This window comes from Crotalus tigris, unplaced genomic scaffold (assembly GCF_016545835.1).
Source record: "Crotalus tigris isolate CLP2741 ecotype Arizona unplaced genomic scaffold, ASM1654583v1 scf7180000018097.2503214, whole genome shotgun sequence".
NCBI classification, from domain to species: domain Eukaryota; kingdom Metazoa; phylum Chordata; class Lepidosauria; order Squamata; family Viperidae; genus Crotalus; species Crotalus tigris.
Window position 1 is genome coordinate 1,219,562 of NW_024096820.1, and position 19,982 is coordinate 1,239,543.

At 36.6% G+C, this 19,982-nt stretch overlaps 1 protein-coding gene across 3 annotated transcripts in view; it reads right to left on the reverse strand.

The window, feature by feature from the left end:
• Positions 1-14,122: 14,122 nt before the first annotated feature.
• Positions 14,123-19,982, reverse strand: part of SERTAD4 (SERTA domain containing 4) — a 58,774-nt gene continuing 52,914 nt past the window's right edge. For all 3 annotated transcript variants that reach the window (XM_039347669.1, XM_039347673.1, XM_039347672.1), the window contains exon 5: positions 14,123-14,448. In XM_039347669.1, coding sequence (XP_039203603.1) covers positions 14,381-14,448 — 68 coding nt within the window. In that variant the 3' untranslated portion in view covers positions 14,123-14,380. The remainder of the gene's footprint in view (positions 14,449-19,982) is intronic.

The window sequence follows — 19,982 nt, forward strand, 5'->3', positions numbered from 1 at the left end:
CTTTACATGTTTAACAGCATAAAGCATTAGAAAACAGGTTGTGATAAAATTAACTGTCCTATTTCTAACAGTAATTGAGCAATACCAACTCTGGCCCATGAAAATAATATTCCTATTCTTGGAAAACTTAATACACCAGGAGACCTAATTAGTATCCTATATATACATTTCTACATGAATGATTTTTTTTCTCTTGCAGAACTTTAAAAAATGTAATCCTCTCACAAACTGTCTGAAGTACTGAATGACTGTAATTTCGTTCAGTTGCACAAGTAAGCCAAGCACCCCAAGACAATTCAATATGTCTTCCCTCTCTGCCAAATCAACAGGATTAATTAACTTCTATGGAAAAATATTAAAGGATTGCAGTCATGAGCATTGCTATGATAAAATATTCTAGATTGTATTCACACAATGAGAAAATCAAGAGGAAAAGGCAAACTGCACATTTCTCATGTACTAAACAGAACAAATTAGAAAGCAAAGAAAGAGAAAGAGACTGTGTGATGTAAAGGACAAGATATTAAACTGACACCAGGAAACCCAAATTCAGGTCCACTTCAGCCATAAAAGCTTATCGATTACAGATTTAAAAGATCTCCAATTTGCTTTTCAAAAATATCTCCCATCTCTTCTCTTTCATTGGATAGCCAATAGTATTAGAAAAAAACCTGGGTAATCTAATTGCCCTGGCTTAGAAAGCAACTTGGCAAAGAAAGAAAGCGAGAGCTAGATTTAAAAAACAGAAGACTTGACCTTTTAGAGTGGGCATTATATGTTTAAATACTTTTTTTGAATAAGATTAAAAGAATGGAAGACTTTTAGATATAATTAGACTGTTACAATGAAAGATATGATTTAGAATTAAGATAGCATTTTTTTCTTTTTTTGACATGGGAAATATGAAGATAAAAGGAGGATTGATTTGAATAAAACTTTCAGTTATATAAATGTAATTAATATTGAGAAAATCATAATTGATGAGGATAGTTCAAACACTGATGGGAAATCAAACTTTAACAAGAGTGCAAAAAACAGGATATTGATTAATGAACTGACATTATTGATTTATGAATTATTATTGTTATTTGTATGATATTAGTAAAATATGATAAAGATGCTTATATCTAACTTTGTATACATTAACAGTACCAAAAATTGTAATGGTGTAATGAAGGGAAAATGGCAAAAATATGGAGAAAAAAAGGAGGATCAGGGAAAAAATACTGGATTGTGTAGTATTGAAAAGATTTATACTGAAAAAGTCAATGTTAAATATTTGACCACAGACAATATGTTGTTTATTAAGCACTAAAGACTGTAATATTAAAAAAATAATAAAACTTTCATGAAAAAAAGTATTTTAAAGACCCCTCCCTTTTTACAATCCTATAGTCCCTACTGTGGGTAAAGTAGGACAACTGGATGGAGCTGAGCATTTACTAGCTGGATACACTTCCTGACGCCTATGTGGAGTTTGCAGCATATTTTTTTTTCTTTTTTGCCCCAGGAGAGAAACATCTGCCACTACCTATGATTGAACTCTCAACCTTCCAAGTGGGAGGCAAGCATCGTCACCACTAGGCAACTACACTGCTCTGGATAGACGATAATACATATCATTAATATTGCTGTTATTTATTCTTTCACCATATTCATATCTTGAATATTGCCAAACTTATTCACCTGCATTTCTGAGCAAAAGTGGTTATTTTACACATCTGGTATACACCTACAGTACAACTCTCCTTCCTTTCTATTGTTATTCCATGTCAGCAGTCCATACAGATAACCCAAAACATGGATCCAGAAAACAATTGTCTTCCTTCAGGTCACTTGCTGATTTCTAGTATTGTTCTTTCTTTTTCCAGTCATCATATAAGGATAAAAAAAAAAATGAATGAGAACACTATTGAATTCCCCAGTTCTTCAGCTTCCTGCTTAGACTGTCAAAGTCGAAGGCGCTTGCTCTTTGCGGTGCACTTGTCCCTACATGGATTAACAAGAAGGGATTATAGAAGTGATAACTCTTGTGATTCATTCTGTCAAATCACTGAATTATTACTCCTGGCAGAAAGTGCTCTTCATGGGTTGATGGGTCCAGTTGGCATATATTTGCTTCAGTTCCTTGTAATAATTCACTATTTGTCCTCTTGCAGGGTTTTGAAACTTGTTTTTGAGTTCCAACAATATAAAATAACTTCTAAGTCTCTTGCTTTTGTATGTCACTATTATCCACTAGGTTGGCTTCTCTCTCTGATTCTTTTCCTTGTGACAGGAAAGAGTTTTTCTGTTTGTTTTTTTTAATACAGCGTATGGTATACAACTATCACTGAGTGTCATAAATACCACTCTAAGTTTCTTCTATTTCCTCACCCTATTTACTTTCAAAGTGAGCTCACTCCTTAGAATTTGGCTGCTTTATAATTCTTCTGAAGTTTCTTCAGCAGCCTCTGTTAACCCAGCAAGGAGCGATAATTCGGTTACTCCTAATAAGCAATTAGTAACTCAGGACAGGTCCTTCACAATTAGGAGCAATATCTTTTTACACTTCACAGCCAAATATACAGAGATCTTCCATCTCCAGCATTTTCCTACATCACTTCTGCCCAGTGTAGGTGCCAGTTTGCCTTAGTAGGCAGCTGGGATGATTAAAAATGGGTCCAAGATGTTCCAAAAATGTTTGTGACTCCAGAAGGAATAATTTATAAATGAACCTTTGCAAACCTAGCTATTATTTAGATAACCCAGAAACCTCTACTGATTGACCCAATTGGTTAAAAGACGCAAAGCATCAAAAGCTTTGGAAAGTACTTGGCGTGAGCCAATTTCCCCTGCCCCCCCCCTCTGAGGATTGAGGCAGCTGCATCCCCCAGAAGGCTTGGTGTGGTTCCTCCAAGGGATCTCCCAGGTGGTTTGTACAGGTATATGCCTGCAGAGGCCACACTTTCCTGGGACCTCTGGCAAAGAAGAGTAACGTCATGCCCACACATGCAGAAACACCTTGGGAAAGCCCTTGAAGCATCTTTGCTTGTGCCAGCACAGTTAATGATGCTCCTTTTCAAATACTTTACACAGACCTACAGTTTGCATTTGTCTTTCAAACAGAAAAAGTGAGGGCACGAGAGCCTACAATATAAAAATAAAACAAACAGCTGTAGAAGAGGACCATGTTTGTATGCTTTCTGAATATAGTTGACTGGTAACAGACTAATACAGAATATTGGTTTAAATAGCCCTTGGCTTGATCATGAGGGCTATTATACATCAAAATGTGAAAGCATCAAGAGAAGCTGCTGTACTGCTAAAAAGATTTGTTTATATGGTAATAAAAACATAGTACAAGACATATATTCATATTGCCATGTAGCATGTATAAAATTCTGGGTCAGTATCCACCCTTTGCTCTCTAAATTCTCAATTTCAACTCTAATAATACCAGCCAGCCTGGCTAACAAAGATAATTGATATAAAAGAAAGGTTGATGTGGGGAACATAGCCTTCTTATAGACAAACCCAGACCATAAACCTGAATTTCAGAACCTCTACCCACTCATACCTAATATGCTTTATTTCTTCTAGATTTGTTTATTTGAATGGCTGCCCATTAGCAGAGCAACTCAGAGGGCAACAGATATGGAATGGATGTATGTATGAATGTATTTTTTTTAAAAAAAAACATGTATACAAACAACAGTGAAGAAATAAAATGCACACTATTTTGGGAGCAAAACACAACAATAATATGTTTATTTTCACAGTGGGCATATATATCCCTTGCCCAAGCCCCTGGGGGAAAGACAAGAATTCTTCTAAAGGCTGACAAGGTTTGGCTCAATCAAATCTTGGAGGGATACTGTTCCATAGAGTAGATAGCGTCACAGAGAAGGCACGTTTTCTGGGTCTCATCAAGTGACTCCAATCCTGTTAGATCTTGTATAATGGGCAGAAATAATTGGAGACAGATGACCCCTCAAATATCCACATCTTGTGCTATGTCGGGCTTTAATGTGAGTATGAGCATCTGAATTGTACCTGTAACCAATGCAACTCACAAGACAGAGTTGTTATACTGACATACTGAGGTACAACCGAGTTCTGTCTAGGGAAATGTATCCCCATGGTGATATGAACTTTTTTCTGTTAAAGTGATTATACTTCTTTTTTTCTTTGCATGTGATTATTGCTGCAGAGATCTGGAGAGTGAAATGACAGTTCATTCCACAGAGGATTTCTTTTTTCTTCTTTGAACTGAGCTATGGAAAAGTTATTTATAGCAGACAGATTTTTTTTTAATACCTAGATAATGGCTTTTGTCTTCCAAGACGATAAGATAGGACAACGTTCTATCTAGCATCTCAATTGGACAGGCATAGATAAAAATATTGTTTCCTATCCTGCCTGAATCCTCTATATGATGGACAAACTACACTTTTTTGGTAATAAGAGAGGAGGCTGCTAAATTAGCATATTATCTTCTGCTTAAAATGTATACATAAATCATGTATAATTTATTATTTAAGATTATGTATAATTTATCATTGAAATGTGTATAATTTATGCCTCATTTTTTTAATAATGTATGCAAAACATTTGTGCCTAACATTTTGAAAGCATATTATATCCTGTGTGTTGTAGACTCTCCCAACCCGATACCCTGCAGGTGTGTCTTAAGCTTCCTTCTTGGAAGTCCCAGCTGCTTGGTTGTTATTCTAGGAATGAGGGCCAGCAGATGTGAAATCCAGGGCTTCTGACGGGAACAACATTGGAGAAGCAGCTACAGAATATAATGTCTGCCCTTAGTTTTTCATTGCAGCTGTACAAACAGGGATGAAGAAGATTTAAAACAGCTGTTTGGGACTGGTACATATTTTAGGCTTGACTTGAACAGCTTCCTTGTATTAAGAAAGTTCAGCTGAGACAGGAAACATGGTTTTGATTCCTGGAAAAACAAAAGAACTATTTCTGTGACCACGTTTCATGGTTCTTCTTTCTCACCAAATAATAAACACTAATAAGTCATTAGATAAAGATAGAAAGTTTATCTATTTTGTAGGTCTTTGGTTGTTCGGGTTTTCTCCCGCGTAAAATTGGAAGTGTCTTGGCGACGTTTCGACGAAGTCCCATTAGTCATCTTCAGGCTGGTGTTTTCAGCTTCGTGCTTCGAGCAGCAATCTATTTTATTTATACATCATCTTTATTATTTTTATAAATAAAGGTAAACTTGTGTAATACTCCTTTGTCCTTCTATTTTCCTCAATACAACTCTATGAGATGAGTTGGGTTGAGAGAGAGTGATTAAAGTTACACAGCTGCTGGCCTTCCTGAATAAGGCAGGACTAGAACTCCTGGCTTCTAATCCGGTGCCTTAATCACTAGTTCATTTAATTCAGTATAACTCAGGTCAATGGGAGCTGAAATCCAAGACATCTAGAGAGAAATAGTTTAGAGAAGACTGGTCTACCCTGATTGAAAAAATTCTCAAATTTCAGATAATTGGAGATCAAAGGGGTACAACATGTTATCTGCTACTGTTCTCTATGTTATGGCCTTTGTGACAATACAGGCAATACTTCTTTTGTGTGCTTGTCAACACTTATCATCTATGTCTGTCTGCCTATCTGTCTTTGTGAACATGATTCACGAACATACCCAAACAAAACAGTTTGCATTTGCTTTGCAATAGGGAGATAAGAGCAAGTTGGCAGATATGGATGTCAAAGAGGAAAATCTTTAAAAAAAAAGATACCCAGGAGGGCTGTGGAAAAAGCAGCTAGGAAAAGAGATGAATGGCTAACAAGGACTTCTGTAACTTCAGTGGTTATTGAAGAGAGAAGGGATGGTTACTGATTCTAAAATGAATTAAGCATTATTTATACTGCTAAATTTGTAATTGCTTTGAAGTCTACAAACATTCAAAGAGACAGAGCCAAAAAAATTTCAAAAGATCACCAGATCATCAGCTATATCAAGACCAGCGGCCTTCTCATTTGACTGGGAAAAAGAGAAGAAAAGTAGCAATAGCACTTAGCACTTATATGCCAGTCCAGTGGTTTGCAGCACTGAGTGATTTACAAATGTCAGCATATTGCCCCCAACAATCTGAGTCCTCATTTTACTGACCTTGGAAGGAGGAAGACTGAGTCAACCCTGAGCCGGTCAGGATCAAACTGCCAAACTACTGGCAGTCAGCAGTCAGCAGAATTAGCCTGCAATACTGCATTCTAATCACTGTACCGCAATGGCCAATAATAGGAAGGAGAAGAAATGGAATAGTGCACATGTAAATTAAACTTATATAATAACCCCATCCACCCACCACCCCAAGATCTGAATGGCTTCAACGCTGCTAGCATTTTGTAAGATGTTAAAGATCTGATTCTTCCCCTTGGCAGTCCACCAGGAAGCTGTGAGACTGTTTTCTGGGAAGCGATTGTGTTCTTATGAGTCATTCCAAACATGTGTGTTGTTTTAATTATTTTTAATTATCTGTAGTTGTTTTTTAACATATTATTAGCCAGAGTCACATTTTCCTTATCCAGTAGCAAGCTACTGAGAAAGACTGCTTAGGAAAACTTTATGGTACAAAAAAAATTGCTTCTTGGAAAAAAATATAACTAGAAGAAAAATTTCTTTGGCTAATTTGTACAATTAAAATAGCAGCAAGTTTAAACTCTTTCTTTGTTTTACAAATGAAAGAAGAGTTTAACATAATTTGATAATGATTAAGCCGTTATCATTTCAGTGTGATCATTATATTACATTCCTATTAAGTTGAAACAGAACATCTAGATTTAAGCCAAAATAAAAAATAGCTTTAATAGTTTTTTGCTCAACCCTCTTCCTTTGAAAATGTTTAATGCTTTTCTAATGCCTAAAAAATGTTCACCTATACACTAGTTTCTACATATTTAATTATAATAATTGTTCATTGTCTGTAATAATTAACTTTTCCCCAATATTATTATTATATTATTTCCCAAATTCTCAATATTATTATTATATTCAGCAAGCTATCCAAAAATATCAGCTGATTACTGGCATATTGAAGCAGTTCTAAACCACATAGCTTAGTTAACACAAGAACAACCTCTTAGATGTATCGGGAATAACTCTTCCGCTATTTGAAGTCATTGCAATAAGTTATTGTTTGAAATAAATTGATTACTGTAATTCTGAACATTTAGTTCCATGAATACACTAAGCATATTTGCAACAAAAATATGATACATAAAATTATGTCAGCCTTTCCAAGTAGATTAGATAGGAAGCATGATCAGATAAGCTAATTCTACTTTATTGTAAAGCTATATTAACAGTGCAAAAGTTGGCTTGAAACTCAACATTAAGAAAACCAAAATCATGGCATCCGGCCCTCTCAATTCCTGGCAAATAGATGGGGAAGAAATGGAGGTAGCGACAGATTTTATTTTTCTGGGCTCCAAGATCACCTCAGATGAGGACTGCAGCCAAGAAATTAAAAGACGCTTGCTCCTGGGGAGGAAAGCTATGGCAAATCTAGACAGCATACTAAAAAGCAGAGACATCACCCTGCCAACAAAAGTGCGTATAGTCCAGGCCATGGTTTTCCCAGTTGCAATGTATGGCTGTGAAAGTTGGACCATAAGAAAGGCTGAGCGCCAAAGAATTGAGGCCTTTGAACTATGGTGCTGGAGAAGACTCCTGCGAGTCCCTTGGACTGCAAGGAGTTCAAACCGGTCAGTCCTAGAAGAGATCAACACCGACTGCTCTTGTGCTTCTTCCCATCTGTTTCCTAGACAGCATCTCTTCACCCGCTCTCCCAAGGTCATTTCCACATACCATTACAAATTATGTAATGACTTCATATTTTTTATTATTCAACAAAAATATTTGAGGAGATAGTTTTAGTGCAGTATTTAATTAATGTTTGGTAATATAATAATCTAAATAATTGGAAAAGTCCAATAAGAATTTTTAATATATAGTCAGAATATATTTCTCTGATCTAATAATTCAGAATAAAATGTTTAGCTTTAAAATATAAGTTTACACTTCTTTTAAAAATTATATATATATATATAGATAGATTTTTTGTGTATTTCAGTATTATGACTACACAAAATTGAATAATTGATTGCTGGAGGGAGTTTATTAAGAGCCTAAATAAAGCGCTTTTTAGAACATGATTGTAATAAGCATGAAGGTAAACAAATATATAATATGCTATCTGTATTTCATCACTTGATGCTTTCTGACAACTGTCTTGATAATGACTTTAATCCAGGAGGAAAGAAAGACATCCTGATGCATTACTAAAATAGCCATAAAGAATACATTGTAGTGTTTCACATATTTATACTACTTTGTCAGAATACGGTAATATTTTGTCTGTCCGTCAGCAGCAAGCGAAGAACTGAACTTATTTGACTACTAAACAATGTTTCTCAGAAAATTTAAAAGATGATTTATGGCTATGTTCTTGTTCACAAAGAGATTACACTAATAATTATATCTGAATTCAACTGCTTTTTATTGATACAGTATGTCATTTGTTTCACAGTCCAATCCTTAGATGTATGCAGATTTTATTTAATATAAAATAAAATCTAATGTGGCAGATTGATTAGTAAATAATAGGGTTATGCACCAACTGTTGCATCAGCCATGGAGTTTGCAAAACCTTTTGTTAGCATGGTTTCCTCACAGCAAAGCAAATGGCAGTGCATGCATACACAGGGCAAGAAGCCCAGAATAGTTTTTGAAATATCTTCATGAGCCTTGCAAAAACCACACCATAGCTGCATATGTTTAGGTATTGCACTTTATTTTGTTGCATTTCTGTTTTTGGAGAAAGTGTAAAGGTAATGCCGTTTATTCTCATAGTCTCATAATTCATAGTGACTGAATAATACATTTGTCTAATGTCTGAATCTCTAATGGAATGAGAAAATGGCCTTGGAAGACAGGAGGAAGAAATGTTGCCTAGGGAATGATCAGATAAAAGGGGGAGGGGCTTGTAATTGAATAACAAGCAGAGAAAGAAATTTAGAAAGTATGTACCCTAATTTAGCAGGCAGTAAAAAGAGATGGCAGGAGATTTGTACTTTCAGACTTGCAAGATTCTGTTAATGTAGTCTTATAACAAAGAAGAATTAGCTCATCTGATCTTGTTTCCTGTCTGGTTTATTTGGGAGAGCTAACAAAATTTTACTTTGTGTTAAACTTGGTTATTGGGGGGGCAAGTTACCATATTGTGTGCACTCAGTTTATTTGGTTAGTTCATTCTTCACTATATTATTGAAACCCAGAAATCGGTTAATTCATTAGTCAGGTACAGTATCAGTAACCTGAAAAATTTGCTACCATCTCTATGTCAGGTAATATTTGTGATAATATTGCCACTGTCTTAAAAGTAGAAGAAATGATCATTATAATACAAACAATAATATATCTACTTCAATATTGTGTTCATTTTTTTTTCTTCAGATAGTTTTTCAGTTAGGCCAATTCATTTACAATATAAGTTCTCTATTCTGTTCTACTCTGTTCATTTCTGGCTGATATTATTTTAAACAAATAAATACTGACTTCAAAAACAATTGATATATGAAATGGGATGTTCTAAGAAAATGTCTGAGAGTACAGAGGTGGTGGTGGTTGATGATAGTGTTGATGCATTCCTTCAACAATTTATCTTTTATATGAAAAAAATGTATTTCAAAATTGAAATGGGTATTAGAGTTCTTCTCCGATTATGAGCACAGTCTTTGAGCCAAGAGAAAAGTGTTTTATTCCAGTCTTCCACAGCAGTGAGTCTAGTGGTTTCTGTTGTCCTTATTGTTTTAATTTGGGACAATAAAGGAAAACAAGTGGGGGATTTGCCTTCTTCAGTATCTCTTCCACTGAGTGTCATCTGCTGGCTAGGAACATTGCCACTTATCATTCTCTCATTCCTGGTTGAATGGGACTGGTGTCAGACTAAACCTAAGGGCAATAAAGGAATTCAACTAGAGTTCACTTCCTCACTCTTACAAAAAATAGACATTGCCAAACAAAGCTCTTGCTACTATCACCCTAATGGATATATCCTGGGAGATTTTAGGGAGTGTCTAGCCTTACTCTCTTCCTCTGTCTCCTATCCAGCTCCGGGCTGAGCTGCCTCTTGTGTGCCCCTCCTTTCTCTAGTATACTCCCTCTTTCCTGGGAAACTGTCACTTCACAGTAGTCCATCTCACCAGCTCCCCCTACCTAGGCACCATCTTTCACAACAGACTATTTCTGAACAAATGTCTGGCACTTTTTCAACAAATATTAAAGCCAAATCTAAAAACAATCCAGCTGAAAAACTGCAGATGTGAGACGAGGCACGCACTGAAGCTGGAGGATGATCTGATCTGTGTTCTGTAATAGCCCAATGGACAGCCACAAGTAAGGCAGTGATTACTAGAAAGAGAGATTGTGGATGTTAAACTAAACTGTTGTGGATGTTAAAGTCAAGTTGTAGCACTTACTCATGCAGTTTTTCTTGCACATAATTCCCTGAAAGCAGGTTATACATACTGTCAGTTTTTTAGCTGGTGAATGTCAGGGATATACTTTGCAAATTAAGATGCAAATCTCTTCTGATTGACTGCATCTAACTGCTGTCATAACTTCTAAAGAGCGCTTATTGCTTATCTTTTGCCGTCATTACCTAAAACAGTAGGACAAGGTTGGCTTCTTAGTGGGCAGCCAAAGATTGCATGGAGGTGCTATTCAGGATGTCTGCTACACATTCTCTCCAACCATAAAATTCCATATCATCAATTGGTTTTTCCTGTTTCTTGTCCTACTCACTCTTAATAGTTTATGGCCATTCGCCATACTTCACCCATGTCAACTTTTTTTTTCAAAGGATTTCTCTCCTTTGGAGGTTTTTAACCAGATTTTGCATACTGTTGCAAGCCACAGAATTTATTAAACATGCTGATGATTTCCCTCTTGTTTCTCCGTGGTCATATTTTGGCTCAGTTTGTGTTTTGAGAAAGTGATACTGACTCCTTATTTCTATAAACTGAAAGGCGGGCATTCATGTTTGCTTCCATGACTCTCAAGTACAAATATTTCCCATGGTAGCCAGGTATGTTATGCTCTGACTTCTTAGCACTGATGTTGTTGCTTCTGTCCTTCAATAGTACATTGCCACTTGCATTTGTATCTTGCTTTTTCTGCCTCTTCATGCAATGCTTTGTAGCTTACAGTGTTCTGGCAAGATCAAAAATAGTAAGTTGTCAGGTGGATGGGTTTTTTTTAATCATTCATTATTAATTTCACAATCTTATATTTTGTTTAGCAAGGCCCATTGCTCTCTGAGATTCATTGCATATGTGTTGCTTTGAATGGTGTGCTATTTTATTGTTTTACACATAAGTAATGAGAATACCATCATGTAGAATCAATAATGTTTCAGCCGTCAGGCTAGATACTGGGAGATAGTTCTAGTCCTACCTTAGGCACAAAGCTAACCGGGTGACCCTGGCTCAGGCACTTTCCCTCAGCCCTAGGAAGAAGGCAATGGCAAACCACTTCTGAAAAACCTTGCCAAGAAAACTGCAGGGATTTGTCCAGACAGTCTCCAAGAATTGGACATGACTGAACAAAAGAAAAAAAAATCATTTGCTTCTCCCTTGCCTCTGACTGGGGATAACCGTAAACCCAAGCCTCACTCTGTAAACACACTCCGTAGTAAGTAGCCTATCTAAGGGGGGGAGCACTTCTGATCATGGCACAGGTTGCTTAAAGTCCCACTGCTCCTTCTTGGAATTTGTTCCAAATCATGAGCACAGAAAAGGGCCAGTAATACAGACAGGAAGTTAGAAAATTGTAATAATTTTATCTTTTGAAATTGTCAACATTTAAAAATGCAAATTTTGAAGTGCTGATATAACCTAAATATGTTGATGAAAAAATCCCATGAACTCTTTCAGTTTATGTATTTAATCTGCACACCTTTGAATCAATCAATCTTAAATCTGGTGACTGCCTGGTAAAGTCCCTGTAGATTTCCTGACAATGTTTTTTTTTTTTTTTTTTTCCAGAAGTGGCTTGCCTTTGCCTTTTTCCTAGAGCTAAGAGTGTGTGACTAACCTGAAGTCACCCAGCTGGCTTAATGCTTAAGGCAGGACCAAAACTCAGTGCCTAATAAGAAATCTGGTATTGCATACATTATCTATATTGGGTGATTTCTTGGCAATCAGATTAAAAATAGCAATTTCTGCCTATTTGGTTGATTCTATCCAGGCTGTAACTTCAGTTGCCCAATTCCTGAGTCCTGACTATTCAAAGTCCTTTTGTAATCAGCATTATACTAATATGTTAATAAGTGCATGTTGTTACACTCACCATACCATATTCAATGTTAATAATATATAACTAATACCAATTGTTCTTGTCATTTAGAAACCTATTTTAAGTTTACAAGACTTTTTACGAAGTATTTGCACTTGGGAGATTTCTGTTTGTAAAAGGATATGTAATTTCAGCATGTTTGCTGTAAGATAAATTGATTCAAAATCCCCAAATCCCCTGCATTTTTACGCCATGTTGTAGAGGAGAACCACCCCAGCAGGCATTTCTGAAGGTTTTATTGTGTCTACTACTTGCATAAATGGCAGTGACAGGTGGGGGTCTGTTGGGAACAATTACAAAAATGCAATTTGCAAAATATCGAATTCTACTGTTCCCACTTACAATTAAATATCTGAATGCATTCCAACTTTCTCAGGAATATTTCCCATTTGTGATTTTAAAAAACTGTAAACATTAATATAATAATAAGCATTTATTTTCAAGGAAAGAAAGAAATATACATAAAACAGACAAATACTATTTGGAATGCATAATTTATTTTACATCATAATACATACACGATTGCTTTCAAACAGGTTGATCTCATTGAAGGTGATCAGCATGTCCAGCAGAGTAAAAATGTATTTATATGCCAAAAAGTCACAGATAATTTTTATCTTAAATAGATGAATCAAAATGGTGTGAAAAGGAATATACAAGACAAGAGTGATAGCTGTAATTTAAAAAAAATGTAGTAGTGATTTGTTTCTCACTTCCTGTAAGCATAGTAATGAGCATTTCCTTACTTTGTGATAGGAGTCAAAACTTTTTAAAAGTTGTAATTTGCAGTCAAATAATAACAAACTCTGGGGAAAAAAATCTATCCATGTGGTCACTAAGAATTAATACCAACTTGGCTGCAATCAATTTGCAGAGATGCTTAAGGGAAAATTGGGTATCTATGGTTCTGTGGAGTTGCTGACCTGCATGAAAATCAGTTCAAAGAGGCTTGAAGTAGTAATGCAGCAAAATCCGGAGGGCCACAACTTCTTCATTCTTCTCCAAAGACCCAACGGATTGTTAAGCAAAGGGCTCCCTGTTACTGATTGACCCTACAGAGATTTAACTCTTTATCTCAGTATTCTGTTTTTCAAGACCTGGTTACTCTTCAGAATTCAAGTGACTGTGGAAATTTATAATCCAGAACACTGAGGGGGCTCCAGATTGTCTATCCACAATCCGTTAGTTACAAAGGAACATGAAGCTCCCAGAGATTAGAATTAATGTTCAATAAGATTATGGAATTACTGAAAAATTATTTCTTGCGTAAATGTTCACATATGTCAGTTATTGATTTGTGTCTCTTTCACCTTCTGGTTTAATTTTTGTGATTCTTTTCTTAAGATCTATCTTAAATTGATGATGATGTAAGGCAGTATTTTCTTTAATTTTTTTAACAATGGGTAAAGAGATTGGAATTGGCAAGTCATTCAATGACTTGCAAAAGTTTGGCTCTGGTCTTTGACTACCAATTATGTCAGAATTCCAGTATTAGAATTACTTGGTATATATCAGTGGTTCTCAACCTGTGGGTTGGGACCCCATTTGGGGTCGAACGACCATTTCACGGGGGTCGCCAAACAACGCAGTCTGCCATTTTTCCCCCTTTTCCTTAGCTGTGCTACTCCCTTTTATTCTATTGGCTTTTGAAAGCCAATAGAACAGACTCTCTTGAATAGATTCTAATTCTATTGGCTTTCAAAAGCCAATGGAATTGTCCAGGCTGTCTCTGCCCTGCTGAGCCCACCAAAAGTCCCATTCTGCAAACGGTGCTGCACCAGTTGAGTAGTCCTCGACTTACGACCGGTTGAGTAGTCCTCGACTTACGACTGGTTGGGGGTCCCGGCATTAAAAAGGTTGAGAACCACTGGTATATATGAAAGCGTTGGAGAACTTTATCTACTATCCAGCTATATTCGCAATACATCTAGTGAGCACCAGCAGAAGGAGGCTGGCTTGAGAAATCCAGAAGTTGATTTTAGGATGAAAAGTCCATTCTGTGAGTAAATTGCTAGAAAAAGAAGGTGCTGGGAAGTATCCTGTTCTGTGTAGCAGGCTCCGACTGTTGTACTTGGGGTTCTATTGAAAAAGAAAACAAATCCATCAAGTCAGAAGTTTTTCCAACTCTGAAATAATTAAGCAGAATAATAGTGATCCAAGTAACTGGCATTTGAGTTAGCATTCATTAAAATTAATGGGACTATTCATATCTCAAAGATATTGCCCCAAGTATCTGCCAATTCATGCAGTCACTTCTATATCATTTTGATCATGTTTTGAATCTTTCTTATGCTATGCCCCCAACAGTTCATACAATGGACAGGCTCAACAGTTATTTCTTTACTAGTTTTTCTTCATCTCCACAGAATAAGGGCAATAATGGATAAACATATCAACTTCAATTTCTTTTAACTTTTTCTAAATTTAATTGCATTTTGTCTCACCACCACTATATTAATTTGCTAAAATGTTTGTCAAAATAAAGAGGTCAATATGAAAATTTATACATATTTTGTCTAAATATGTATTTCTGCATATATGAATTTTGCATAGGTTCACTAATCTATGCATTTTAAATGTTCTTTCCCCTAATGTGTAATTTTTAAATTCAGGTTTTGATGGAAAAACTGCATTGCAAATTCAGAGAGCTGTCAGTACAAAGGAGAGTGTTCATTGACATATTGGCTCAGGAAACTAATGTTAAGATAGAGCCAAATGGGTTTCTCTCTTTTTCATACTGATGACATGCTGTTGAAAGAATTGGAGCACCACCATCAAAGCATCTGTGGCTTTTTATTTTAATGTTAGTCAGAAAAGAGCTGAGGGGATTTTTTTTCCTCACAAGTAAGATCATAATATAGATAATGTTGAGCCTGTCCAGATTGGTTAAAGCAAGGGTAAATTTGAATCTGCAATTGTCACATATAGGTGAAAACAAAAGGTTTTTCCCCCTTATATCTCTACTGAAAAAGGACAAGAATGATCAACTGCTATTCCTTTGCAGGGAGGGGGGAGGGAGAGACCAATATTTTTAATATCAAGAGTAACATTCCTTTAAAAATAAACCGTGGGGGCCACACAGTAGGCAACTCTGAAGCAAGCGGTGGCTGAGATCTGAGAGAGCAGTAGAATGGAATATACACTATCATCACAATATACCACTTTTTTTCTTGTTGACCCCCCCCCATCTTTCTCTCACACACATTCTCCCTCTTTACCAATATTCTCTTTTTTCTCTTTCAAACAGTTAACTACAGGAAAAGAAAAGATAGTTTTTATTAGGAGCCTAATAGGAATATTATTGGCACTTTTGATCTCCACTTTTTAGAGTTGGAAAAGACTCTTGAGAATCCCATGGATAGCCAAGAAAACAAACAAATGGGTCATTGAACAAATGAATCCAGTGTTATCCCTTGAGGCACAAATGACTAGGTTCAAATTATCCTACTCCAGACACATTATACAAAGACCTAGCCAATCCATAAACCTAAGAGAGCGAGTCTGTCTTTCATTTAAGAGTACTTTGCTCACAGTTTGTGAGGTTCTCAAGTATGGTATTTCCTGAAGTACGGTTCCTAGCAGCTTTTTATGTAGACATGAAGAACTGAACTTCTGCAGGCAAAGTCTTGTGTTCCCGCAGTGAGGTAAGCCTTCTCTTCACCGGGCCTGGTATCAGACTGATTAAACACTTCAGTTTTTATAGATAGCAAAAGAGATTTCCAACCTGGAATTGATCTGTGGATCTTCATTCATTGTCAGACATATAGATTCACCTGCTCTGCCTCCTCCAAAATCTCCCCCATACATCCAAATCTCTGCAAATTTTACTAACTCTCCAGAGCAATTGTGGGGGGGGGCTGATTAGTAAGAAACCTAATCTGCATAAGGAGCATCTCTTCCACTGAAGGAAAGACACTGTTAACTGAAATACATTAATATCAATTGGCAGTGGTTAATAATAAATATATTCCACAAATAATGTTTTTAGACCTTATAATACACACTCATTCACACACATACACACACACACAAACACACACACACACACACACACACAAAACTTTGAAAAGGCAGCTTAGGATCAAACTGCATCTTACAGTAAGCACTTTATCTCACTGATGTGGTCCATATGAATCAAGGGTGTTAAACTGCCAGCCCCTGGGCCAGATGTGTCATGCCGAAACTGTGCCCACCCCATTTCTGGCAATGGAGAAAAGTTGCGATACATAGCAACACGTCACGTGATGTTGCAAGTTTGGCACCCATGATATACAGTGGGGCAAAAAAGTATTTAGTCAGCCACCAATTGTGCAAGTTCTCCCACTTAAAAAGATGAGAGAGGCCTGTAATTGTCATCATAGGTAGACCTCAACTATGAGAGACAAAATGGGAAAACAAATCCAGACAATCACATTGTCTGATTTGGAAAGAATTTATTTGCAAATTATGGTGGAAAATAAGTATTTGGTCACCTACAAACAAGCAAGATTTCTGGATCTCACAGACCTGTAACTTCTTCTTTAAGAGGCTCCTCTGTCCTGTATTAATGGCACCTGTTTGAACTTGTTATCATTTATACTGTTATCAGTATAAATGACACCTGTCCACAACCTCAAACAGTCACACTCCAAACTCCACTATGGTGAAGACCAAAGAGCTGTCGAAGGACACCAGAAACAAAATTGTAGACCTGCACCAGGCTGGGAAGACTGGTACAGGTCTACAAGCAGCTTGGTGTGAAGAAATCAACTGTGGGAACAATAATTAGAAAATGGAAGACATACAAGACCACTGATAATCTCCCTCAATCTGGGGCTCCACGCAAGATCTCACCCCTTGGGGTCAACATGATCACAAGAATGGTGAGCAAAAATCGCAGAACCACATGGGAGGCCTAGTGAATGACCTACAGAGAGCTGGGTCCAACGTAATAAAGGAAACCATCAGTAACACACTACGCCGCCAGGGACTCAGATCCTGCAGTGCCAGACGTGTCCCCCTGCTTAAGCCAGTACATGTCCGGGCCTATCTGAAGTTTGCTAGAGAGCATTTGGATGATCCAGAAGAGGATTGGGAGAATGTCCTATGGTCAGATGAAACCAAAGTAAAACTGTTTGGTAGAAACACAACTTGTCATGTTTGGAGAAGAGAGAATGCTGAGTTGCATACCTACTGTGAAGCATGGGGGTGGCAACATCATGCTTTGGGGCTGTTTCTCTGCAAAGGGACCAGGACAATTGATCCGGGTACAGGAAAGAATGAATGGGGCCATGTATCGTGAAATTTTGAGTGCAAACCTCCTTCCATCAGCAAGGGCATTGAAGATGAAACATGGCTGGGTATTTCAGCATGACAATGATCCCAAACACACTGCCCGGGCAACGAAGGAGTGGCTTTGTAAGAAGCATTTCAAGTCCTAGAGTGGCCTAGCTAGTCTCCAGATCTCAACCCCATAGAAAATTTTTGGAGGGAGTTGAAAGTCCGAGTTGCCCAGCGACAGCTCCAAAACATCACTGCTCTAGAGGAGATCTGCATGGAGGAATGGGCCAACATATCAGCAACTGTGTGTGCCAACCTTGTGAAGACTTACAGAAAACGTTTGACCTCTGTCATTGCCAACAAAGTATTTACAGATATATAACAAAGTATTGAGATGAACTTTTGATATTGACCAAATACTTATTTTCCACCATAATTTTCAAATAAATTCTTTCCAAATCAGACAATGTGATTGTCTGGATTTGTTTTCTCATTTTGTCTCTCATAGTTGAGGTCTACCTATGATGACAATTGCAGGCCTTTCTCATCTTTTTAAGTGGGAGAACTTGCACAATTGGTGGCTGACTAAATACTTTTTTGCCCCACTGTAAATCCTTTAGCACTCTTGATCTCATTTTAATAGTTCTAACATTTAAATTGAATCTTTTTTAAAATTTTGATCATAGGCTAATATAAAATAACATTAAAAAGTATTACATTATTTAAATGATAACAATGAAATATAAAATATCCCCAAAAGTTAGCATTCCCACAGGTTAAACTTAAAATGTAAGATCTTAATAAAGACTTCTTCACATTAAGACTAAAGCTACAAACTCTAAAAATAGAATAAAATGAAAAATAGAATACAATCATAGTGAAATGGTTAGAATTAACCAAGACTATTTTGTGTATACATAAAATTATAGGAAAAGTTCTCGTCTAATCAAGTTTTAATATTCAATTAATCTAGCTCTAGTATTTAAATTAAAATGTGTCTTTAAAGAACCAAAGAAGAAAAAAATCCTTCTAAAAACATATTGAACTGTGTAATGACTGATTACTTTATTCCTTTATAACACTTCAGCAAAAAGGTAACTTGGCTGATACCAAGATTTCCCAAGTCAAAATGCCAAAATGCAATCCTGAGCATTTTGTGAATTTCTGAAGATATTAAGTGTCAAGTATAAGGTTACTGGGAAACAATAGTGCCCATGTTGAGCTACGCTTTCCCACAGCTTAGAAATCTATGTGATGCCTACTAATTTTGGCTTCTGGATTAGAAAGCTGGATATCATGAATAAAGGAACAATTTGGCAGGCAAACAAAAAAATCCTCTTTGTTCATTTTTGCCTGCTGTAAGATCATCACAGAAGTTTTTGCTTTAGTTTCTGGATCTATAAAGTTGCTATTAGTAGCAGTTTCTTTTAATGTTTTTGAAATGGTGTCCATTATTTTATAAATAAATCCTTTCCAAACTTGTCCTGGTACTGGCTGTGAGAAGACTAGAAGCAGGAGATGAATATATAACATACACAGAAGGAATGATGATGAATAGGACTGGCAGCATCCCCATAATGCCTCACCAGCACTGAAATACAGTCACTGACTTCAACCTTCTCAGTGTCAAGCAGGCCAGACCAAGCCCTTGGCTTGATCAGAAATTTTGTCAAGTGATAGTATGTGTTTGTGCGTGTATATGTCTTTCTGTCCATTGGCATAGAGTAACACCATACTGGCATGGTGGGAATAGTTGGTAGTGAAGAGATCAAGTTCACAAAAGGCTGGATCTGGCTGGTGGTTGCAGAGAAAAGCATTCTGGGAAAAATGCCTCAAGCAAGAAGATCCTGGGCACTAGTTCAGAACGCTGCCAGCTGCTCCCTTCTAAGTCACATGAGCCACAGTCGCATGCTTCCCCACACATTCATACACACAAACACATAAACCTGCAACATGAAAAGGGAAGAAAAGAAAGACACACAGAATGTTATTTAATTACAGAGAAGAAAATAAACACCTCCTATGGATACTACCGGTAAAGGAGATAAAAAGTTACGCACTACAAGCTTTCCCTATGTGGACTAGTTTCATTGTTGAATGTTTGTCCTCTCATTGTCCTTAGCTGGACACAGTGGAGAACAAATTCAGATGCATTTCATTGAAAGCCATATACTTATTTTTTAGGTTTATTTAAATTCTTTATAGAATTTAACAATTAGGAGAATTCTGCTATAATTTATTCTATATTGCACTGTATTAAAACCATCAACATCTTCTGAGAATATTTGCTAAGTTTTTTAACCTGCTGCTAGCAGTCCTTAAATATCAATGTATGTATATTTGATGTCCAGAGA